We start from the raw sequence: 26,401 nt of genomic DNA, 5'->3' as shown, positions 1-26,401 counted from the left end.
ATTTTCATCATCTGATTTCCCCCCCTCCTCATTGTCAGTCTTGAAGCCTTCATCTGCATGCCGGTCTCCCGACCTCCTGGATGTCCTGCTTCCAGCAGGTGGTAGTGCCTGAAACGCTTGGGGTGTGGTGAGGCTGGGGTGGCAGAGAGAGTGCACAGACTGGGAGAGTCCCTTGGAAAGGGAGCCCCTGCTCCCAGCTTCTGCCTCCTGCTGATGGTAAGTCTGGCTGGATTTGGAGGCATTTCCAAACCAGTTCTCCCTGCACGAGTATCGCCTCTTCTCCCCTTCACTGATGAGCGTGAGATTGGTTAGAGACTTCTGCTTTTGAAGACGAACACACCCTCTTCTAACGTCCGTGCCTTTAAACACTGACAGCTCAGCAGATCGCTGCATCTTTCCGGCTGAGGTTTCACCTCAGTTAGTTTTCATATTTCAGAGATGGACAGCAGTTCAATTCTCCCGAAAAGTCTGGGAGGTGATCCCTCCGTCACTGCATGCTGCACATCCCAGGTGGCACATACTTGTGCTCACAATGAAAAGCACAGCTCGAACATGCAGAGTACGTACTGTAAATGACTAGACAGGCACAGTCATTTTCCTTAAAATTACACTGCTGCCTCTGCTAAGCCACTTCTCTTCCGTCACATTAATCTGCAGTACTTACAGTCATTTTCACTTGGACTTCTCTCAAGCAGAAGCGAGTTGATCAAACACTCTGCTCCAGCACAGAAGTAATCCCAAAAGCCAACTGTGTTTTCCCCTCTCCATCCAATCACCAGTCTCATCGGAGCGGTGGGCCTGCATCTCTGTCTACAGCTGCTGCCTTCTGAAATCCAAAGTAGGCACAAGTGCCGTCTCGGGCTTTCCTCCCCCCTCTCACCAGATCATGACTGATCCCAGTGCACGGCTCCTCACTTCAGATGGGCTGACACAGAACTGCAAGTACAGCCTCCACGTCAGAGCTCAATAAAGAGCCAAAATTAACCACTGAAGCAAAGCTCTGCACAAGCCTCCTTACGTTTTAGTATTCAACCTGCATTCCCAGATATATGACTCTTCTCTGCTACTGCAGCGAATGCTGCTGGCTGCCATGGCAGCAAACATCCTAGTGAATTAAACCGGAGACACAGAAGCCTCTGCCCAGTTTACAGTGCCACAGGTTTCAAGACACAGCTTCACCTGAACGGGATGCTACAGTAACAGACTTAGCTCATGGTCAAATCCTATTTTTCTCCCCAGAAGGTAAGGATGACAAACTATTTCTTCCATATCCCTGCTGCTCCCTGTGCAGGAAACTAAAAGCAGGTTTGCAAATGGACCTTCAGTCTTGCAATTTCTGCTCTAAATTAAAAAAAAATATCATTTAATATCATAAGCTAAAAAATGGAACACAACAGAACCTATCCAGCAAGGTCATTTATAAAAGGAAATATTTCATTTCTCCTTCTTTAAAATATACCTTGTTTGCATCTCTGTGAGATTCAGAGGCTAGTATGGAATTGAAAAGCTGTAATAAAATCATTGTTTCACAATCTTCTGAAGAAAAGCTATTAATAGGATATTAATTTTCTTATAAAGCAACTGATATCATGTCTGAACTAAGTTTACCAGTTCTAAATGTTGTTTTTAAATACATTTTCAAGAGAGAAAGAAGACTGATGTTTGAATGTATACCTTTTCTCACAGGCAAAAAGATGTTAATTCCAGAAATAACAGACAGATGAACAAAGAACTAGCTGAATTTCATTCTAATTTATTAGGCACAAACTTTTTATCTAGGAGCAATTAATTTCAGAAAACATTATGTAGAAATCTACAAATACGAAAATTGCTGTATAACAACATGCTGCTTTTGTCAGTGTGATAATATACTTGTCTCAGATCCCTATCTGAGAAGCCTTGACAAGGAAGTAACCTTTAAAAATGCCACCCTCAGAATCACAGACTGTTTGCAAATTTCCTATGTGAATAAATGGGTGTTAAAAGAAGCATCAGTGCATTTCGTGCTTTTCACTGGCTTAGTTTACAGTTTTGGAAGATATGTAAGATATACATTTCCTAGGTAGCCTTCATAAACAGAGAATTAAACTAGAAAAAAATTCAGTAGTCTTAAGCAATGACAGTTTTCCATGTTAAATCACTGATGCATTCCTAGAAAGACAAGGTCCCCAAGAAGAGGAGATGCCGCTCCCCTCCCCACCTAACTCAAAAAGTCAAAGAGAGGACAAGAAGAATGCTTTGTCAACCTGAGTACAAAATCCTCCCAAATATTAAATGCCTGCCTCTTGTTCGGCATGGAAACAAAAAGTAAGACTGCTGTGGTTACTCCCAGGGTCTGCCACTTGCAGTGGCTGCCTTATGGGCCCTTGAAAGTTTTTTATGAAGATGCTGGTGCGGATGGCCTGCCTGGGGAAGCTGAGCTCCAGCACCGCCTGTGTGCTCCTGCACAGCAACATGCTGCTGGCGCTCGTGGTCAGCATGGCCTAGAAGCAGTAGAGTTTGTTAGAAAGGCTCCACAGGGTTGTATTTAGAATAGCAAATTTGCAAAATGAAGGGTAATCTCACTCTTTTCCCACTCTGTGATTTTAAAACCTCAACTTGTATTCAAATTCGTACAGCATTCTTAGTTCCTATATTTTGAATGAAGAAGAAAGACAAGGGTTTGGCCCTGGGCAGCATTGTGGTGCACTGGAATCAAGGGAAAAGGATCTTTTCTTGCCATAAACAGCAAGCAGAATCTGATCTAATACTCCAAACAAATTAATGGTAACTTCCTCACCTGCCCTTTCAAGCCCAAACAGCTACAGTCACTGGCTTGTGTCCATGGTCAGCTGTAGGCAGGTATGGACCTGCTCTGCGTCCATGCCAAGCTCACAGTGTGTGTGCCTGGACTTATGTAGCAGCTGCGATAGGGCAAGGGGTAACATTTTTTAACTGAAGAAGGAGAGATTCAGGCCAGACATGAGGAAGAAATTTTTTACAATGAGGGTGATGAAACACTGACCCAGGCTGCCCAGAGAAGTGGTAGATGCCCCATTCCTGGAAACATTCCAGGCCAGGCTGGATGGGGCTTTGAGCAACTTGGATCTAGTTGAAGATGTCCCTGCTCATTGCAGGGGGGTTGGACTAGGTGAGCTTTGAAGGTCCCTTCCAACTCAAACTTTTCTATGATTCCATGATTCCTGTGGTACTGTATCTGCCCTCAGTAAGCCCTGTAGACAGGGTGTACTCCCTTGTGCTAAGCTTTACTCTGCTAGGGAAGCAATGCCTAGTATATCCGCTCAGCTCTGAGCATGAATAGACGAGACACAAGGCTGCCAGAACTTGCGGGGTATATTTATTTCTCTTCCCATCTGGAAGGAAAAAAACTTAGGGATGGGATGAAGTGTCTTCACCCAATGAACCATTCCAGACCTCATGTGTGGTGTTTGCAATAGGTAACCCACCACTGCAGGCTAGAAGAGTCTCTGGTAGGGGTACAGCTGGGTCCTGGGCAACCCAGTGGGTCTCAGCATCTCTGCTAACCTGTTTCTTCTCCTTCCTGATCTATTTGCTGCAGCCCAGCTCCAGCAGGACACAGGCCATCGTCCAGGCATGAGAATGACACTGAAACTCTGTGGGAGGCTCGTGAGGGTATCTGGCAGCTCCAGAATCCACCCGTCTCAATTCTTTTTCTACATATATTAAAAACATAGTGAGTCAAGTGCTGGGATATGGAATCACTGTGGCTACTCACACAACCTTCATTCAGTCTTTGTGTGTACAAACACAATACTACTGCCCTTATTTACAAGATTATATGAACACTTCTCCCATTAGGATTAAGGCCTGACTTAGTAGACAGGCCATCATGATCATCCTAAGATACAGCAGAAACTCATGTACATCTTGCACCAAATGCTCAGCACAAAGAACACTGAATTCATCCTCCTACTTTACCACATCTCCCTGTAGGGTGTCACTCAACAAAAAATAAAATTGCAATGTGGAAAATTGTCACTTTTGTGAACCTCATCCCACCATTTTAGATTTCTGTAATATAGCAACAAGCAAATACAGCTTTCTAAACTAAGCAGACAGTATAGGAGACTAGAGAAGAGCAAATGTCATGACACAGTATTATTCTCCACCTGCCTTGCAATTCAATGTATTCCCCACTCACCACACAGGAATAAGTTTAAATCAAGAACAGCACAGGGAATTTCCCCAACACATCATAGTCAGTGTAACATATTACCTTATTTTTACTGTCTTTTCCATAAAAGGAATTCTAAAAATAGTTTTAAGAACTAATAATCTAGGGACAAATTTTGCTGTCAAATAAGACTTTCTTTGAAGTCTCAATGCACAGTTCGGAGCCTTATGAATGAATTATGAAATAGATGTGCAAATGCATAAGATTATATTATATAATCTTATATTCAGCTAAGCTTACTTTAAAAAAATGTAAACATTTCCACACCTTTTTATTAACTATTTATTTCAGAGACCAGAAAAGAAGAACAGTAAACATAAAAGCCCGAAAATGGAATGTTCTTATGCTAATCCTGCCATTGATATTGGCCTATAACTCTTAAAATTACTCTTTCATTTCTGTTTCATCCCTCAGATTTTTTTGTAATTAGTCAATATTTGTAAATTCATAAATAAATATTTAATCAAACACTCTGCATTAAGCTCTTTGAACATGTAAACAGCTGTTAAAGGCAAACACTACCACTGAGTTCATAACACAATATTTGTAGTTATTGCCAATGGATCATTAAATAATTAAATTACTGACATCCTTCTCCAGTAAACTTGCATCAGAGACTGATAAATGCCACAGCTACTACAAGTAGGAATACAGGGTAAGGAAGTCTGAACAACTTGTTCGTATTCATATTCATACCTTGAAAAACAAGTGCTAAAGTAGATTACTTTATCAGCTTTTCATTCTTGTTTTAAAATCCTGTCTATAACGTTATACTCCAGTTTTGCAGAAATAAAGATTCTGAGTAGTCATTTTGAGGTAACTGGTACATAAAGTACAGGAAAGAAAGAGTGTTCATACATGATTATAGAACTGGTCCTTATTTAGGACTCCCACATTTCTGTCTGTGATTTCCTAGACAGAAGTCTACACATCTGTGTGCCACATGTGCAATGAGTGTACTCTACACAGAATGTACCAAAACTACTGAACAAGTGACCCATGCCTACAACTGGGACTCATTCAGCGTGTGTATGGTATCAGTGACACCATGAGTGCAGAGGGGATGTGAGGTGTGCATGAAGCCTCATATCTACTGCATATGAGCTGTGCCACTGATCTGCATGTGCACTGTGGAAACATCTGGGTCTGCTCTGGCTGAGCTGTGGAATATCCACAGGGGGAAAAAAAAAAAAAGAAAAGAAATGGTAGGATAAAAGTCTGAAGCACTTCAGGTCACATCTGGAACAAATTCTTCATGGAGACAGAAGAAAGGTGCAGAAACTCAGATTTACAGTAGCTTTACCAAGAGGCAGAACCAGCTTTAGGCATAAGCCACGCAGGAAATTACCTAGGGCAGCAGATTTATGAGGATTAGCTAACAATAAAGAGGTTATTCTCTTTATCAGGGCAGCACTTCTGGGTCCATGTCTACACCATCCTCATGATCTCTCTCACCTTACAGCACCATCTGCCTCTCATGGCTGTGCAAGTAAAATCAGGTGATCACTTGCAGAGTCGAAGACACGAAATTTTAAAGGTACCCAGCTCCCTTAGAAACAGGGAGAAAGACACAGCAAAGGGGAGTTGGAAGCTACTCCTACAGCTTCTTGCTTTCCCTCCCTACTTCCTTCCCACCAGTATTGAGACAGTAGCAAAGGGATGGGAATCACCTTGCTGGGGACAGCAAACAGACCTGTGACTGCCTACTACTAGAGCAAGGAAATTAGCTTGGTTTTGGTATCCTGGGACACTCCAGGGGAATGGTGCCTGAACAACCACTCCTAAATATTTTTAAAGTTATGTTGTCCTCATCCAAACTTTGTCTATATTGTGGAGAAGACTTGAATAAACCATGCTCACAGCATTATCTTGAGACTGATTGGCAGATTTTGCCCTGAAGTACATTAGAATCTCTGATAAGATTTGCTCGGCTACTTGTGGGAGCAGTAATATTCAGCCAAGAGATGATAACAAACATGAGTGTGTAAATATTCTGTAAGTAGAGAAACAGTTTATGCAATGATATAGACTAAGATATCTCAGTCCTGATCATGTTAGCCTTAGGTGTAAATATTTGGCACTGTAAAAATAATAAAGACTAAAGAAGCAGAAACAACACAGGTGGGATTCACCCCTTAGCACCCTGGGTATAAGTGACAAAATCAAGGAAACAACCATCACTTACCTCCTTGCTACTACTGGTATAATCACTTGATCATACCACAATAAGGATGCTTCTATATAACAGAACTTAATTGTTCTTTCCCGTGGCTAATTCATCATGGAACACTCCCCTGAGCAGCCATGACATGAAATTTTTTCCATGCAGGTTCACCAAAAACAGAATCACCAATGATGTGGTGACAATTCACCAACACAGACAATTATTTATTTAGCAAATGTACTACCTGATCCATTCATTCATTTTGATGCTAACAGCCAATTATGGGTGGCACACGTCTATTTTACTCTGTATACAACAAACCATTGACCACATTTTCCCGGTTGTTCTGCTTTACTGCCTGTTATGTCAGTCAACTGCTAATGTCAGAGCCCGAATAATCAGATTAGAAACATCTCTGATGTCTGGTGCCCTTTATGCCATTTTCTTCTTTTTGATCCTCTTGCATTTTTGTTCAGAACAGTAAAAGGCCAGAAGACATTCTGTTTGATCAATTCAGCAGGTAGTGAATTGATATATATATATATATTTAACATCTCTGTGGATAATTCCTTGAAATATCTTTTGATTGAAACACACAAGTGTTTCAATTATACTCTTGACACATGCAAGACCAATGAGTCTGATTTCTGGATTAATTAAAAGTAACATTTTACCTTAATTTTAACAGTCATGCATCTCCTCTAGGGAACATTTCACCATGTTTTGGGGTAAGACATTTATTATAAAAGCTGGCTGTGAAAATAAGGGATTGTTAGACTTGGGAAACTTCCAAAGGGACTGAGACAAACTAGGACAAAACCTTAGTTTCTGTATGAGTCAGCTAAATGCCAAGGCAGTCCCACAAAGCTTAGGCATCTGATTTCCCTTCTGGTGGAGAGATAATTTTAGACTGATGTGTCAAATGAGTGCTTTAAAGTGAGTTACATCCTGTGCAAAAAGAACCACATGAATTGTTATAAATTCATTTGAATTTTAAAAATTTGGATTAAAAGGGCAAAACTACAGGTGAGTCCAGTGAGAGAAGATTTCACCTTTTGTTCTCATAAAAATGGTAATAAGAATAAAGATGCCAATGAAAATAAAAAAAATCACAATAGCAACAGTGAAAAAATAAACCCCAAGGCCCCAGAAAAACAGCTCTGGTGAAGAGACCCTTTGAAAGTACTCCCACACAACCCTGCAGTGCAATTCAGTCCTGATGAGAATGTCAGCTGTGACACACTTTGCTTTTTGCATCCATAGGCAGAGTTATGGCCAGATCCTGGTTTGGTGTAAATCAGCATGGCTCTGTGGACTTCAAAGGAATTGTTCCAATATGATTAAAAAAGAAAAAATCTCTTTGCATTTGTAACCTAATAAGGACTTTACTTCAGGTTTACAAGGATTCCAGAACACAACTTTTAGCAGCTTTAACTCTAGCAGAAGCTTAAAAATCAGGTACAATAGTAAGAACTTGTTCATTTTCCCATTTTCTGAAGTGAGATTCATTTATAAAACCAAAATATATCTTGTGTAATTTGTGATGTTATGATTTAATTTGATGATCTTAAGTGCATCACAGTGTCAAACATTCTGAAGCAGATTTTCCACCACTCCTCTTGAAGCACCCAGTATCACTAACAATAATGACTTGAAACCCTAGCTTGTCAAAGCCCAGTTTCTGCAAAATGATGAAGAGGATATTTCAACAGTAGGAGACATTTCAGAGAAGAAAACTGTACATTGTAAACACTAAGTGTTCATGACCTAATTTTTCTGCATATTTAATACCACTCATTTATAGAGGTCAGAAGTATCATTTCAACTGATAGCCAAGCTCCTGGTAAAAAACAGATGTAAATAAATAAGTTAACAGTCTTTTCCTGACTTACTGTTACTCACCAGATATCTCCTCTAGGCACTGTTTGGCAGTCTTACTGAATGACAAATCCATTTTAGTAGGACTGGTACAGGAATCAGCAGGTGGTAAAGAGGTACTGTCATTTTCTGAGAGAGTTCTGAAATCAAGCAAGAAGATTTATTATTATTATCTGTCATTCATGTATTAATGGAAACGAAGGTTCCATTCTAGAATCATGTCACTATATGCTGAAAATACCATGAATATCACATTCTTACTGTGTTAGTTTGACTCCAGCTACACAAATTTGCAAGCAACTAGGAACACTCTCTGTCTCCCTCTTCAAGAACAAGTCAGAGTGAAAACTGCGAAATTTGGAGCCATTTTGTTACCTCACTTTTTCTCTGCAAGAAGTGTCAACCAGATATAGGCAGAATCCATTTAAATTTGTTAAGTCATATCCCTGCACACATATAAGGGAAATGAAAACTTGTAATTGCTGAAATATTAAGCAAGAAAGGCCATGTGGGAAGAAGCTTATGCAAGGCTGGAATGGAAATCTGTCCCAGATATTCAAATCTATGTGCAGCTTCTTTTGATAAAGCCCCTTATATAACTCTGGGGTAATGGGATAATATGAGTTTTTCCATTAACTTGCTAACAAATAACCTATGTTTTCTTTGATGGTATATTTCTGTGGATATCATTGATAAATTGTAATGAGTACCCTTTGCTGAATACAGTTGTCTGCTGTTGCACAATGGTAAATAGCAAGAAATACACAAGCATGTGGATTATAATACAAAATAGATCACACAAATATTGTCTCTTCTTAAGGAACAACTGTAGCACCTAGTTTACACAGGAACTGTTAAACTATGATGCCATTAAATAGCAACATGTACCACATTTGTATACCATAGAAGAATACATCTAGATATACTAGCCACTTTTTGAAATAAAATGGAAAAATCTTCACTGAGAGCTTAATTTCTTCCAATTTTCCTGACATGAACAGTGCACTCAGTCATTCGATTTCTGAAAAGACTAGTGTAATATTTATATTCTAATGTTAAAATGTTACATTTATATCTCAATTATCTAAATTCACCATAAAGTGTTTTCAATGACCAACTAAACTGTAAACACAAACATATAACTGTGTGATGAATGTGTATTTTATAAATGACCTGTGATAGAAACAGTAACTTGTCTCTCAAAACAATTTTATGGCAACATATTTTATGAAATAGCTTTCCAGTTAGCATTTTATTCGAAGTTACTTACTGGATTTGTTCAGTAATTCATAACAGTAACTGGAGGAGCAGATATATTCACATACAACGGCACTAGTACTGTCGTGTTGGAATCTGTTCATTAGAGTCATTTAAGTCTCACTCTGCTTTCACAGAAATAGAAATATAAATGATGTTTGATCTGATGCACTGTCTTTCTTATCAATTTCTGTACTTTTGGGTTGCTGGAAACAGTTAACTGCCCTATAAAAAAATTTTCTGTTCTCTTCTAGAGTTTCTCTCTGTCACACACCACCAGAAACAAGCTCAGCACATGTTGCATGGTTAACTATGTCCTACTGACCTTGAATGTAATTTTACATTTGGTGTTTGAGCACAGCATCTTAAGTGAAAAAAGTCCATTCTATCCGTCCCCAATGAACACACACTGAAATTCCACAATCCAACCTACTTTCCCATATTGCTTCAAATAATCATAATGAGTGAGGGGTCTGTCCGCTTTTACTGAAAGCCACTTCGAGAGGTCATGAATACTCGTGAGTATTCCTGTCTGGGTTTAGTGCTGAGACTTAGTCCTGGATCAATCCAGGGCAAACTATCAGCCCCCAAGACATCTCAGAAAATGGCAGTTATAATAATGGTAATTGAAGTGGTCTGGACTCTTTTTGTCAAACCCAGATCACGGAGCTGTCAGGGCTGGAGCCAGAGCAAGGCTGGAGTTTGTTAACACTGGAAAAGAGTAGGTTGCTTTGGTCTTGTAGGAAGAGCACCCAGCTAGGTGAGTGCACTTCAAGTATTCCTAGCTTTCTCCAAAAAATGTATACAGAGTTTACATCCATCTATCTCTTGGTAGAAACAGGAAGAGATCCTTTTTGCCTGTTCTCCTTCTGATCCTGTGATACTGCATTCCTGATTGTACAAGTGTTCAACCACCAAGCACTGCATCTGTCCAGAAGTGTGATGTGAACCCTTCCCTGAATGGTCAAGAGCCTTATATGTAAGCTATCTTCCAAGAAAGGATAGTAAGCATCCATTCTTGTTTATCTGGACATCTATAATCATAAAATAATTAAGTGGTCTGGACCTCCATTGGCCACTGAGACAATATTTGCACTGATTCTTCATCTAGTGGATGGGAGGTACAGGTAAAACAGAGCTTCAATGATCTAAATTGTCTTCTGGCTGTGACTATTGCCTATAAAACAATACAACTGAATACATAACTCATTATTCAGTGCATGGGAACATGGATACTTAAGTTAAAAGGGCTGGATCTCCCTCCAAGTGTACAAACAAATAATGAGTGATTTGCAACAACTAATTAAACTCCAGCATAATCACTGAATCTGCTTACTTGAAATAACAACATATACAAGTTTTTCACTCATTCAAAACTTTGCTTGCCCAAAACTTTTAGAGATATATCAAACAGCAATAAAGCACATTCCAATTCTTCAGTGTTCTGCTGGCTTTTCTTCCATTTTCAAAAACCTGATGCAGCTATAACTAGGAAGATAAGTTGAGAAACACTATGAGAAGAGATATTTGCAGACATTTCCATTCAAAATTTTAGAATTTGATTGGTGGGATTATTTACAGCACAAAATCCAGTTTCTGGTACAAAAGATATGTTTAGAGTCTAAGCCTTATAGTAAAAATATTGAATTGCAAAGATTATATAATGCTAATAATTTAAAATGTTTGACTTAATTTGCACAAAGAAAACCGTGGAAAAACAAACCAAATATAAGTATGATACGGTTTTCTTAATGTTATAGGCAGCCTGAAATAACACATCTAAGAAGCATAAAATGTCCCTTTTATCTTACTTAAAACTTGAAAGTTTAAATTTAATGTAAAATAAATGTGATTTGCTATCAGAACAAATATCAAAGAAACTGCTGTACTGACTTAATCCAGCATTTTTATGTCTAATTTGGTAAAAAACATCAATGATTCCTATTATCTGAGGCAACAACAGAAATCTCACAGAGGACTATGGATTTTGCAGCAGTCTAAATTCTGCTTACTCAAGAAAATAGGTTATTTATTGTGGAAGTGACAGGCCAAAAGGCATCTGCCCAGCCCTTGGGCAGCTGTGGTGGAGGTACCCCAGGGAGGAAACTGGAGATGAGGTCTTTATCAATAGCTTTTCTCTCACTATATCTCCACTGGGTTTCCAGATGTCAGCAATTCCACAGCAGCCCTGGCCTTTTGGTATAAGATGGCCAAAGCCCTACTTTTTTTTTCTGGAGTCAAGGTTAGCTTGAGTGGGCTGAGAATGGACTATGGGTGAAAGACTTCTAAGCAAAATCATGCAGGAATCTCAGCTCTTGAAGAACAAGGAGGTCCAGGTATAGACTGGGTGCCTAAAACCTCAAGCTGCTTTACTCTAGGCTTGTCACAGGTTGTGATACATTGGACCAAGCATGTAGATGCCTCTTTGTTTTTAAACACCCCTCTATCCACTACCCATTCACAGCCCACTGCCTTAAAAAATTTTATTCTTGTATGTCTCTTGATATTGAGGTAAATGAAAAGAATTTCAGTTTAGCCAAAGCAAGCATCTGCCACACAGGTTAATTTAGGCAACCATCATGAAAACAGGACAATCTGTTTTCTGTTTTAATCATGGCAGATAATATATTTATCTCCAACCCACTGAGTTCCATACTACGTATGTTTAAAAGCATAAAACTTGTTTAATGGGACAAATCTTGCTCTCAATCACACCTTCATAAGTTCATTCAGTTTGATTAAAACGAGCCTGTAAAGGAGTAATTAAGAACAGAATTTGGAACACTACTTAATAAGCTGTCTTTAACACAGTCAGTCATTTCCTGTCTCTAAAGAAACAGCCAACCTTTGATAAACACAGATAACATCAAAGATTTGTTTGGTTTTTATTCGACATTCCAAAAGATATCAGATGAATAATGCTGTTTGGTTTTCTTTTTTTTTCCCAACAACTCTCTGAGGTGCAGCTGTCTTGAACGTGTATCACTGTCAGTGTAACAGATTGGCAGGACCACATCTGGAATATGAGCAGTTTGATCACCCATGTTCAAGACATGTGAGTTAAATTGGGAACAGCTGCAGGGAAGGGCTACTAGCATGCTCATGGGGAATAAGAAATCCTTCTGAAAGGAAAGAAAATAGATTATTTGGTTTAGCCTTGCAAAAGAGAAGGAAGGGGGTAGAATTATTCCCCCACATGTTTAAAAAGAACAATGAAAATAGGGAAACAAACATTTTAAGTTAAAGGACATTATTAAAAAAGTAATAAATGGATGCAGTCACATCATGTGGGCTGTAAACAATTTCTAACAATGAGATGTGTAAGTTTCTGGGAGAACCTTCCCATTAGAGTAGTGGGGACTACATAATTTACAAGAAAGCTTAATTGGTTTTGAAAGGGTTAATATGGTTGCCAGTGGCAGGAGAGTGAACAGGGTATCTTTTTTTTGTCCTTTATCCTATATTTTACTGATTATTTATTCAAAGGAACTAGATCACACTTGACTGTATGGCAATTTAAAATAATAATTTCAGATCATAAACAGCAAGCAACTGAATTATCAAGCTACTGTTTTAACTCAGCATTAATCAAGTATGTATTTATAATGATTTCTTTACTTATTTTCCTTCTTTCCAGCTCCCAAACCAATGCCTCTACACTGGGAACTTTTCTTATGTGATTACTTGAAAATCAAGCATAAGCAAATGTGAGGATTTCTCTCAACACTGTGTTTTTGTCACAAGTAAAACAGATCGGTAGCAATGTTTAACACTGCTACAATTGTAAAACTTTGGGGGTGACTGACTGTTTTGTTTTCACAACAGCAATGTAAATAATGGAAATCAATAAAGGACTGCAGCATCATTTTGAATCATCACATTTTTTAACAAAAGGGTTGCAGTATGTTTAGCAGCACAGTCTATTATTAACAAACACAATTACTGAAAACTTCACTGTAACTCCACAATCTGTGGCCAGAAGGAGCTTCTAGTCATTAAAACTGGACATAAATATGGCTTCAACAAACCTTGCAGATGCTGTGTTTGTAGTATCCTTGAAGAAGGATACTACAGCTGGAATTGAATTTCACTGTGCCTCCAGAGGTGCAACCAGATTATATCCTTCTTTCCATCTGTCGCCACTCTGAACTTCCCATGCAACCTTGAAACTATGGTCTACTAATATAATATAATTGTTTCAATCACCATATAGGAAAGGAGATAGGAAGAAGATTTTGGTATGTGATAACATGTTTGTTTATTACACAGATATTGCCTTTCTTTGTCTCTATCTAGTGAACACTTTAGTCTTCACAGAATCATAATTTAGATCAGAAAGATGTTCTAGAGGCCATCTGTTCCAAAGTAATGGTCAAAGTAGGTTTGGTTATATTAAGTTTCTCAGGGTCTCATTTGGTTGAGTCTTGAACCTGTCTGAGGACAGAGCTCCCACAGCCTCTCTGGGCAGCCTGCTTCAGGATTTCACCACCCTCCAGGTAAAACTATTTTTCCTAACTTTTAATGAGCCTCTTCCCTGCTGTAACTTGCATCTCTTACCTCTCATCCTGTCACTCTGCATTTCAAAGAACAGTCTGGCCCCATCTTCACTATACCAACTATTAGGTAGATGAAGTTACCAGTTTCTTATTCTTCAGGGACAAAAGGAGTGTGAAAACTGGTTTTTGTAGTCTAGCATTGACCGGGAAAGAATATCCCTGCAAGGTCTCAATTCAGACAGTACTGAAACTTCCTCCAGATATTGCTATCATTACACTACATGTTTAGCTGAAGGACTGAAATTTAAGCAACGCACAACACAGAGGTGTAGCTCAGGATGATAAGTGGCCAGCTGATTATCTGCAGCAGTTTCTATATTTTGAGCATTTCAGGCAGGAAGAAATTCCTGAGCTCCACAGCCTCTGGGATTTGTGCACTTCAGTTTCTTTATTCCAGCCATGGAAAAGAGACTTGCTAAGCTCCTACAGCAGTTACTGGAGTCAATAAAATAAAACTAAACTGCAGTACATGTATCCAGTTACAGCTCAACATTTTCCTAGTGAAATTTTCATTTAATGTTTGAGCAAATCCACAACAAACGTTCATTGCCAACACATCACATACTTCATGTAGGGTTATGGTGATTTACATCGGCTAAGGATATGCACCATGGAGTGAGGTGATATTTCTGTTACTCCTGGGACTTAGTTATGTTTCCCATTTTGTGGAAATAATGCAAATTTACACAATTTGGCTCACAAAAATAAAGCAATGATTGCATGCAACAGGCTCTTCTCTCTGTAATAAAATGTTTGGAATTACAGGTTATATTACACTTTTGAGCAATGCGTAGGAAAGCTAAGAAGTCTAAATACTGAGCAATTAAACTGTTATTCTGCTGCTTCGATTTTAGGAGAAAGATTCAGACTTCATTTTTCGCTGTAACCTGGTAAACACTCAACATCTGTGTTACTTTTCTCTGTCTGAAATTTAAACGCTGTTAGGAAGATAACTAAATTTTATGGCCATTTTTGGTACAAGTCTAAGGGCCTCTAGCAGATGGCACAATTTTCCATTTTCCTCCAATTCCATCTATGTAGAAGAAGGTGTAATTTAAAGTAGTGGCTGGTATACTTTAAACAATTATACAGTCTCTTACACATTCTTTGTAGTAGTTTTTCTTACTCTATCTCTTATCAAGCTTTCTGGCAACTAAATTACATCTATTTCAGCCTTTCTCATTTCAGTTGGACCATGCAGTCAGCTTCAAAGGTGACACATAAGGGGCTGGCTTGTAAATAACACATTCACAACTGCATTTGAAAATAAATAATAACTTGCTGAGGAGGATGGAAGAATTTAAATTATACCCACTTAGACTATCTCAAATGCAACTCTGTTGCTGCTAATCTTTGAAGACAAATAATAATCCCATATGAATTTCCATGCCATGGTGTTTAAGAGGCATAAAAATACAACATGATATCAGATAGGACAAAGCACCAAGAGTAAAGAGCTGAATAGTGCAAAATATCATTTCAGAACCTCCTAGTGAAACAATATTTCTACCTACTGTCCACTAATAAAAATACACAACTCCTTGAAAACATGAGTTTTGAAAATTGTTAAAACACTGAATTTGCTGTTTAAGCAAAATATATGCTAGCCTCAAAGAAAGTCTTTGGAATATTTTCTTTTAGTCACAAATCTACAGTAATATCATCTTGGGTAATAATGAAATATTGCAAAATACATAAAATCTGCAGGTATCAGAAACAAACAAGAAGAAGCACTAGCCTGCTTGTCCTTGTGCAATCAGCCTAAATTCATCACTTCAGTATATTGCAGTATATTGCAATATCCTGCAAGATTCTGGATAAAATGCACTGTATTTTTATTAAATTATATTTCAAATTTATACAAGGTCTGCAGTATCAATGTACAGAGCCTAGATATTTCTTCTACCTGTTAAATCTTAGTCCAAATGATAACTACTGTTTGTTAACTCTTTGATCTGTACAGCTGTTCTAGCAGCTAACAAACCCACCTGAAAATTCTGTGTATAAATTGTGGTGACCGCTCAGAAAACAGTTATGTTTAAGAGCAAGAAAGTGTGTATACAGTGCCCCAGCTTCGTGCATACTTCTAATTGCCATATGTCCACAAAAATAAATATTCTGACTTTGGAAATGTGGATATATTATCCTTGGTTATATTTATATTCTTCTATGAAATCATTGTGTACTATTACAAAGCCCTTGAGAATAGTAAGGAATGGAGTTACTGTGTGGTTTTGGGTCAGATTCTGCTCTCAGTTACAGAGACACACATTGAAGTAACCTCATCAAAGTCGGTCTATTACTCTGGGTTTATGGCATTCTGGGATCAGACCCTGGGTCTGAGAATTTCATTTTCATGTGAGACTTAACTTCAAATACAGTTTCCTTTGCTGTTTGTTTGAAGCAGAGATGATTATTAATACCAGTTTTTACTGGAAGATCATGCTTCTATCACCCTTTAAAATTCAAAATACACTTTGCTTCGTGATGAAGCTTAAAAGAATGATAAGATATCTCCATCATGCAATGAAATGACATCAATATGTGGTAAAATTGCCACTAAATACTATATACATCTGAAGGCAAAGCATGGCTTCTTTTTCTCTCTCTTTATATATGCACCCTAACACATATGTGGGTCATCCTATGTACCATGCTGTGAATCGTCTGTATAACCAAGATTATTCCAGTTATTTATAAAGAAACATGCATATTAAGCACACTCAGTGATACATTTAATTGAAACTCAAGAGGCTACCCACTGCATATTAGAATAAACATAACCTATATTATGTTTTTTCCCCTCTCATATGATTTTATGGATGGCTTCTGCTCAGAATTAACTTAAACATTTTATCACTCATCTAGATTGGTTTTGAAGCTATGTTTAGCTGTGTGTAATGATCAATAATATATACTCCCTCAGAGCCTACTTCAGCACCTCTTTAATCTTTAGCCAAGATTATCTACAGTACTACTTACTAATAAAAACTGCCAGTCTATTATGTTTAATAATGTATTTGTCATTTTATCAGATGTTAAATTTAACCACAACTGTAGCAAAAGCTGTCCAACAACTGACATCTGAAATCATTACTCAATCCAGCCTGCCTGTCTGTCTATACTTACTCCTGTCTTGTGAGCTGTACAATAGGGAAATCTCTCAGCTTCTCTTCAGTTGTTCTGTCATATAACAAAATAAATTTAGACACAGGTCGATACATTTAACTATTCATTCCTCTGTTCTAGACCTTTGGCCATCAGAAAACTGTGTAACATCTGTAAAGAAAAGCCTGCCTCCATAGAGTTGATCTATACCTAGTTTATATATAAAACTAAACAGGAAAATGTCTTGCAACAGTAACATTTTGTCTCTGCCTAAAACATTGAAATGTTTTTGAATACTCACATATATACACAGCATGTACGTTTTTTCCTCTAATATCCTACTAGTACTGTTCCATACTCTGAAAAAATCAGCAGTTTATTTTAGGATTTTTCAAGAGAACAGAGTATTTTAAGCATATATTATTGAATATCAGCAAATAAATATTGAGGTTCTTATATTGCAAACAAGAATATTTGCACCAGAAACCTGACTCAGCCAAGACCTTTCAAAAGCAGCACAGGGAATGTGTCATGTGATTTGTATTTCTAATCAAAACATCCTGAATTTTAAATGGCAAATATTTGCAGTGGGCTGCTTTTGTACAAGGTAGAGACTCAACTAAATTGTTCATATAGTAACATTACTTAAAACATAATATCAGGAAAACACGTGCATGATGTTGTGACACAAACTGGGAGATAGACATAACATTGAGATTCTCCTTTACTCTATCCATTTTAGCTCTCTTTCCTAAATGGTAGTACAAAACCACTTTCCCTCTTTTACCTTACCTATAAATGAAAGGAGCTACTGTGGCAGTGTTGGGGTGGCTGTATTGCTGTTGCTGAGGAAGCTGGACGACACCGTTTCCCGTGCCTTGGCCACTGCTTGAAGCCGCTGAGGCTGACAGAGCCGTGGAGGACGCTGGGGTGAGAGCTGCGCTTGGTTCTTTCCCTTCAGAAGAAGCAAGACTAGAGGAAGGAGAAACCTTCTCACTAAGTTGTGATTTTGGTGTTGACTGGGACTGGTTTCCTTTTGTAGTCCTCAGTTTTTCAACCTCCTTAGCTCCCATGCCCGCGGATGAAGCGCTCTGCTTCGCTGTTGGCACCTTCGATCCAGGTTTCGGGATTCCACTAGAAGATGGTATTAAACTTTCCTTCTTGGCTGCTGTCATCTTGCTTCCCTTTGGGATTAAGCTTGCAATTTTTGAGCTCTTCTTTGCAGAAGTTTCAGTGACTGGGTCCTTCTCTTCCTTGACTGTTTTCTCAGTGCAAACTTTGTTTTTGTCCCTGTTCTTTTCCTCTTTGTCCTTTGGCTGTAGCAAAGACTTTTTATTGCTGAGATTTTTGCTTCCAGCTTTCGGAGGGGTTAACTTCGGTGATACTTTAGGACTGCTACTTGTGGAGCCGCCGCTGTTCACCCCACCACTTAAGACATCCATTTCACCACACTCGGAAAAGGTATCATCCTCTCTCCCACTGTCACTGGGTCCTGAGCTCAGCGACAAAGGAGGTCTCAGAGCAGTCCTGGCATTAACCAGCTTGAATTTTTCCAGCATAGATTTTTGTCCAGATGAAGGGGGCTTTACGCCTTCAGAAGGGGGTGGCTTCAGCCTCTCTGAGGATGGAGTAGGGGAGGTTGCAGGACTAGGCTGCTTCACGGAGAGCATGGTAGAGGTCGCACTGTGTTTGACATTCATGGATTTGCTGCGCCAAGGCTTGCTGGCACTCGGAGAGGGTATGGCAGAGACCTGCTGCTGCCCAGTGCTGGTGGGATGCTGCACGTTCCCATTCATGCCTGCAGATGGGTGAGGGCCTTTTGGTGAATCTGCTTAAAAACAGAAAGAACCATATGGCACAGTTATTCTCCCATACCCTGCTTGAAGGTGATACCATACTGCTCTAGCATTTAAAACGGTTATATGTGATTTATAACAAACATAATTTACATGTGCATGGAACACGACGGATGTTAATAAAAAATGCCTTTTTTTCCCCCCACCAACCTGGTGTTGTGTAATACACCTGTGAACTCAAGAGCACCTTGGAAACACCTTCCTTGTAACCATTTAATCATGCAAGTTGAGATTTTGGTGTTGACTGGGCCTGGGCCATTTTAAAGATTTTATCTTTAATAAGTCATAAAGAAATTTTTCCAATCACTTGTTAACAATAAAACACTTAGACATTGAAGAAAAAAGAGTGCTACAATATTGGAAGAAAAACAAAAACAGAGAAAGATAATTTTGACATTTAGTGAAAGCAAAATACGTGCTAGAAAGCTGAGCTTTTGGGTGGGAGGCAGAAGACTGAGTAATATTAGAAATTAAATGGGTATGATCAATATCCATGAAAGCAAAAAAAATGGCAGGTCACTATACTATTTTGGTTTTACGTATAGTTAGTGACCTTTGGTAGCTATTTCAACTACTTAACCCAGCACACTTTCATAGGTGGGAAAAATATATCCATAATTTCAGCAGTGTCAGTACTCAAAAGTTACAGTGATGTGTCATCCACATGGGTACAGCAACAATAGTAGTTTTGGGCTGGAAGCTCAGGTAGGTACAGAAGACTCATTTACATGGCTCTGGTGCCTTCGCTACAGTTATATTGTCCAGAAACTCCAGTGAATGTTCTTAATGAATGGGAACAATACTCCTTCTGCAATATTAAAACTGTGCTAATTGACAGCCATGATTTTCAAAAAGTCATCTAGTCTCATTAAGAAAAACAGACCAATTCACAAAAGGATTAAGTTCTTCTTCATGAAACTCATATTTCCAAGACATGTCTGAGTATCTAAACACTATTCATATTACTCTGGAACACCAGAGAAGTAAAGTGGTAATAACAATCAAATACATGGTACATAGCTGTTTCAGCAGATGACCTATTTTCTCTTTGTGTATCTATCTTGTCTTGCCATTCAGTCTCAGGACTACCAGTGAATTAGGCATTAGCCTGCCTATAGTATATCAAGTTCAGTACGACAAGAAAGCCTATGAAACATGCAATCCAACTATAATTCATGAAATGGCAAAAAAAATGCCCAGTGCTTGATGTCTTACATACACACATGAAGACAAACACATGCCTTGAGGCCCCTCTGTCTGAATAGTAGATAGATATAGTAGATGAGGACACGGAAGACATTTGTCCTTCCAGCACAGAGTTTGAAGTTATGCATCATTTACATTTTTGTAGTCTCAGCTCTAAGGTCCTGGTATGGATTAGACTACCCCCCTGGAAGTCTGAAGGCCACAAATACACATAGGAAAAGGAGGATTTTGAGCATCCTGAAAGGGAAGCTGTTTTTTCTTTAACAAAGAAAATGCAAAAATAGGAAAATCTACGTCTCTAAAGAATATGTAAGAAGTTCTAGTTTAAAAATAATTTTTTAAAAAAATCCGGTCAAATGTAACATGACAGAAATGTAAAAGCTTTTACTTGATTAACACTATTAACACCTGTACCCTGGCAGGCTAATCACCTCCACCTTCAATGATGGTTTATAATTCCATCTGCCCGGAGCTTTTCATGTGCTCCTCAGCCTAAATTGCAAACCCCACAACACTACATGAGCTCAGTCCACCTTCAGAGAAGGTTTCAAACAGCTCTGCTACGTCCAGTTACCAGGTAAGAAAACATTAACTAGTAAGGGTTGCCTTAGAGTATTTTTTGGGATAGGTGAGGCTATGGCTTGTTCTGAAGCTCCAGTTAGCACCATGCACATGGAGCAGCTTTGGTGGGCAGCTGCATAGCAGATCCCTCCCTTGTGACCATGGCAGGAGTTGTGGCTGGGCCCCCACTATTTTCTGGTGAACCTCAGATCCTGGAAGAGAGCCTGGGACTAACAACAGCTGTTAGAAATTACTGCAGTGCTCAGGCTTCCTTAATTTATACCAGGGATCAGGTCAGTGGCTGATAGCCCAGGAGTGGGTGTGCACAAGGATGTTCTTGCACACATCTTGTCTTGCACTAAGCTTGTCTTAATTACACAGGAGGATTGGGGTCTTTAGCTGTACCAATAATTTTGCAGAAGAACAATTCACTGCAAGAATATGCAAAGCTAATGGGGAATACATGTAACAATCTGTGAACAGTGGGATGCCATGACACCCTGTTGTATTAATTCTGTTACATTTGTATGGCTTCAGGGTATTAGTTTTACTTAAAAAAAAGCACACAAAAAATAAAACAAAAAACAACGAAACAGTGTTCTGATTATAAAGAAGCATATATGCCTTATCATATTTCCTGCCATATAATATTAAACTCACTGGGGGGAAAATAGTAACAAGAAGATTATTTTTTCATGAACAGCTTGTTCTGCTACCCATTTAGCAAAAGAACACAGGTTCCTGGAACCACAGGTAATTATTTGATGCCTATGACACAAACCATAAAGAGCATCAAAAAAGTTACAGATAACTTTAACTTGCCTTTAATCTTCAATTTAAAGTGTAGCCTTAATGTTTCCATAAAGAATGTGGGCTGCACGCTCTCAAGAAATATTGAGAGTCTCTGTCTGTTTAAAGATGTGGAATAAAAAGATTTATTTCCCCCTCAGAATGGATGCATTACTTAAAGCTGAACATCATTCATGGCTCTCTGCAGGTTCAGTTCGGACTTAGATTTAGCTGTTCATTATATGAAATCTGTCCCCACCTTGTGGTGACTTTTATATAGTGAATCCCAGCTGTGACAAGGAATTCCTTTCTTTTGGGAACTAAATTTTTGCAAGAAGACAATCTTCTGTTCAGCCTGTAATCCCCTATTTGCTGAAATGTTGAAAACAATTTTGCATTCTGCTTGAGAGCTCTGTGATTCAGAGCTCAGCCTAACCTGTATTGGAAAAGCAGAGTAGCAACACCCCCAGGTGTTCAGTGCAAAAAAAGAGATTTCTACCAGAACCCAGCAGGTCTATGACAACAGAATGGACCATTTCAAGTCCACTTTTCATAGGCTGTTGCACAAATAAAGAACACATGAGGGGTCCAACTTAGGCTCAATATATAATCAACCTCCTCTGTCTTCTCATCTGTGACCTTTGCTCTGTTCAGTGCTGTTGGAGAAGACGGAACCTCTTTGACAACATCTCCCCCACTGCAGAATAGTTAGGTACTGATAATCTAAATAGTCTGTAGCAGGCAGATGCCCATATTGCAGTATCCAATTTTAGTCGCTCACAATAAAAAAGGTTAGTAGAAAATGAAAGAGTAGCAAGGGACTGCTATAAGGAAATTTGGAGCAATGAGATGTCTATTTGGTGAAAGAAAAGAATTCAGCTTCTTCAACTATTCCTTTCCAGCTGCCCATGAGAAAGTAGCTCCCGGTTTTTGGCACAGGAGGAGAACAATACCAGGGAAAACCGGCAAAATACTGACATCAGAAGAAACATAAAAAAATTAGCTATAGATGTGTACATACTGGCCACAGCATGACAATTTGCATCATCAAACAATGGAGTTCCAGAACAGTTTCTTAGAGTTGATATGGGCAAAATAACCAAATACTGGTGAAACCAAGTTTAGCCAATACACAAAGACCATTTTATGTTATTAAATTATGTTGAAAAGCAAGCAATTAAACTGCATGACATAGAGACCCTCATCAGTGTTCAGACACAGTGTTTCTAAGCTCTACAGTGTAAATATTTGGTTTTAAAATTTGACTTGCATTAAAGCATTTTATCTTTGCTTGACTCAAAATGCCCTGGGTATCTTCCTTATTAGCAATGTGAATAATTACTTTATTCAAATAGTTACATTTTCATAGTTTTATTTTCATCTTTATTTTATTAAGTCAGAAGCAAATAGATGTGACGTGACCTGGAAAACAGATGTGTAAAAGATCAGCTCACTAAAGGTGCACAGATGAGTTCCAGATTATGGCGTGTTTATTTTTTTGGTGCATTCCATGTTCCTGACTTAACCACAGCTACATACAGTTACCTGTGTCACAGCAATGGGTTTCGTCTGTGGGTGAAAATTGGGCTATACTCAATAAAGAGCAAACTTGCACTCACTCAGGGGGACTAAGTTTCTTGCTGGGCGAACTACTCCCTAAGCAACATTCAAATGAGATAACATTAATGACATACTAAATAATTAAATACTAAATAAAAGGCACATACCACATCTTATTTAGGATCACCTTCAGGTCACCTTTAACTCTGTCACTATGTATCTATTCCCCACTGTGACCGATTTGGAAACTGTGTTATGCAGGAATGGATTTCAAGTATTACATATAACTGGATTAAAAAAAGATAATAAAACCAACACCTTATGCTGTATACCTTTTCTGAGGTCTTCTTATAGCACATACTGTAAGGTATACAGCAGAGAAAAATGTACCAAAAATGGTCTTCCCTTGAAGACATCTAGAGGTCCCAACTTCTAACAACTATTTATCTAGTGTAAATAATCTATTTTTCTGCTTCAGTTTATGCAGCACTCACACAAAATTACAAGCTATTTACTATATGAGTTACATCTCAGAAATTAGAGTGAATGGGCTGTATATCCATTCAATGGAAGCTGTTAGAGTTATCTTGTTCCAGGCATCTGCATCAGTTGCAAAATTTGAAATATAAGGTTTATTCTGTGTGTCACATTGTAAGGAAAAAATCAGTTTTTCAATGTATAGTCACACTTTTTTTTTTTTTAAGAGGTGTTTATTATTATTACTATTGTGAGGGCTGAAGTTTGTTTCTAAACAACTTATTCAGAAACACTCAGGTCACAGAACATCCTCAAATACTTAAAAAAAAAAAAAAAGAAAGATTACTCTGTAATTTAATTGTAATATTAAAAAATTCACCACTATAATAATAAAATTTAAAATATAGCATGGTTCAGTTTTTTTCTCTTTAGGCAAAGAAATAGCATGGTGAATTCAAATGCAGATTCTCATCTGTTCTTTTAGGGTATAAAAAAGAACACCACTATCCTTGCACTCACAACAGTCATTTACTCTAATTAACTTCTGCTTTATATTTTAAAACAAACTTGTATTTGGTTTAAATTATCATGTGAAAACAATGTTCTTCCATTCATCCTGCTGCTTCAAAAGAAAGAAAAAAGAACAGATAGAAACATCCTTGGGATGTCTATATAGTACTCTGTAGTTGTGCAACATTAAATTTTCTATATCCTCTAAGTCAGTTGAATGACTATACACAAACAAAGCCGCCCCTTCTCCTCTTGCAAGTGATGACTTCACTAAAAATCTCATTTTGGTTCTCATTCTGTGCTGTGAAGGAATGGGAAAGTAAGAAATCCATCATGCAAAAAGCCACGTAAAAGTTCAATGCAATGCAAACCTCAGCAGTCAAAAAACAATTTCCAAGTAATGAGCTAAGAATATTAGGATCTACAAGCATGTCTCACCTTGAATCATTTCACACTCTCACATATTTCAGTGGCAAACTTACATCAACGTTATGAAGCAATTCTAAAACCTAAACTGCTGTACATACCTTCACTCTAGCAGCCACTTCTCCTACTTCATAACTTCACTATTGTATTTGTGAACTTTACAGTGTCTGCTCAGTTTTCACTCTGATCTTTTTCTAGTTTTAGTCTGGATGTCTTACCATAAACAAGTCCTTGATAAAATAAATCCCATTATAGAACTATCCAAAACATTCGGCCCTGATAGTAAAAATAAAGAAATAACTATTGAAAGGATGGTTTTATATCTTCAGATACAGCTAGGGGCAAAGCGTGTTCATCAGAATTTTGTAAAAAAAAAAAAATCTGGATAGCTGCCTGTTGCTTGGATGAAGAACATTCACTGCATACTTCTTCCTCCCACAGGCCCCAAGGATGCAGATGGGTACTATGTATATTGTACCATTTTCAACTGTATTCTAACCCAGAGATATGAATAAAATGCTGTTCATTACACAAAGGGAGAAAGAAGGAGGGGGAAGGGGTTGGATTAGTTACACAACTCAGAAAGCTGAATTTTTGCATTATTATTTCTGAGATAAAGCCTGAAGAGGCACATTTTCCAGGAAAACAGTGTTGGGCTGGGAGAAATTCAAGGACTTGGGAAACTCAGTTTGTTTGTAAAATGTACATTCATATTTAACATAGGCAATAAACCATGAACACTGAATTCAAATCCCTGAAAAGTTTTATTACATTTGACTTAACTTCCAGCCCTCTATTCAGACATATGTACACCCAATAAGGTTCTGAAAGAATAGATGCATGTAATATTCTGATGTAAATATAATATTCTAATTCTTCTCCATTAGAGGCTCAGATGCAAAGTCTCCTGAAAATTATGACAGTCTTCCTTTAGGTATGAGAAGACTTGAATATGGACAGAGTTTATAGGCATGCAATATGGATTCATTTCAGAAATATGACTCAACAATACTTCCATGAAAGAGTTTTCAGATCTGAACTTGAATCTCAACTCAACCACAAGTCTTAATTCAGAGTCCTACCTCCACAGATCTTCCTTATCAAGTCTTGATAACACTTTCACTTCTTTGACCTTTGAGGATTTTTTCTCTTTATATATTCCCCTCTGCTCCCCCTTGTATGTTTGGTAAACTTAGTATACTAACTTTTATTTACTTACCTTTTTCATTTCCGTTTGCATATTGTGGAGGTTTGTTTTTGTCAATGCTGTTAAAGCTCTGGCTTCTCCGATTTAAATTAGAAGCTCCCTGGACTTTGGTACTGCTGCCTGCAGCTGGCACCCTTGAGGGTCCTGGAAGCCTGGAATGGTAGGATAATAAATCAGTTCATTTTATATAATGCAACCTATAAAGAAGGCAATATGCAAATATGAGACCAGAATTTAAAACCAACAACTGAAAACAATGATTTCATGTAAGTAACAATGAACAAGAGGATTCAAATTAGTTAGACTCCACAAATGAAAATAAAAGCTTATCCTTACACACACAAAAGGGAAAAAGATGCTTTCTAGAGTCACAAGACATATAAGAAGATGCTTTGCATTTGCCATTAACATTGCTAAAACAGATTCACCCTAAAAAAACATTAAGTTGCAATGTCAAGTGCTATTTAAATCTGTCACTTTTGAGGAGGATATGTTACAGAAATTGATTAGGAAGTGCAACAGCACATAGTTGAGAAATATTTCATGTCTCTTGCTCTAGCAAATGTTTCACAGCTGTGTTTAGCACAAAAGCTGGCTCTTTAGTTATCTTTGGTTATATTTCAGAGGACTATTGGCTAAAGCGCTTCCACC

The 26,401-nt window shown here is 38.1% G+C and overlaps 1 protein-coding gene and 1 long non-coding RNA gene across 22 annotated transcripts in view; one reads left to right on the top strand and one right to left on the bottom strand.

Moving 5' to 3' along the window:
• NAV3 (neuron navigator 3) overlaps positions 1 to 26,401 on the bottom strand; it is a 548,370-nt gene that overhangs the window by 116,491 nt on the left and 405,478 nt on the right. For 12 of the 21 annotated variants that reach the window (XM_065041110.1, XM_065041095.1, XM_065041044.1 and 9 more), the window contains 3 exons: positions 25,763 to 25,902; positions 17,951 to 18,989; positions 8,262 to 8,377 (listed from right to left, as the gene is read on the bottom strand). In XM_065041110.1, coding sequence (XP_064897182.1) covers positions 8,262 to 8,377; positions 17,951 to 18,989; positions 25,763 to 25,902 — 1,295 coding nt within the window. Of the gene's footprint in view, positions 1 to 8,261; positions 8,378 to 17,950; positions 18,990 to 24,644; positions 24,664 to 25,762; positions 25,903 to 26,401 lie in introns of those variants that run through there. The other 9 variants (XM_065041166.1, XM_065041103.1, XM_065041048.1 and 6 more) reach the window with 2 other exon arrangements.
• Positions 1,125 to 13,267, top strand: LOC110357709 (uncharacterized). Its single transcript, XR_010468077.1, has 3 exons — positions 1,125 to 1,242; positions 12,461 to 12,549; positions 13,132 to 13,267. It is a non-coding gene; the product is annotated as an uncharacterized LOC110357709 (long non-coding RNA).

The sequence above is a fragment of the Columba livia genome, chromosome 1 (genome assembly GCF_036013475.1).
Source record: "Columba livia isolate bColLiv1 breed racing homer chromosome 1, bColLiv1.pat.W.v2, whole genome shotgun sequence".
NCBI lineage: Eukaryota > Metazoa > Chordata > Aves > Columbiformes > Columbidae > Columba > Columba livia.
This window is presented reverse-complemented; position numbering and strand designations above follow the sequence as displayed.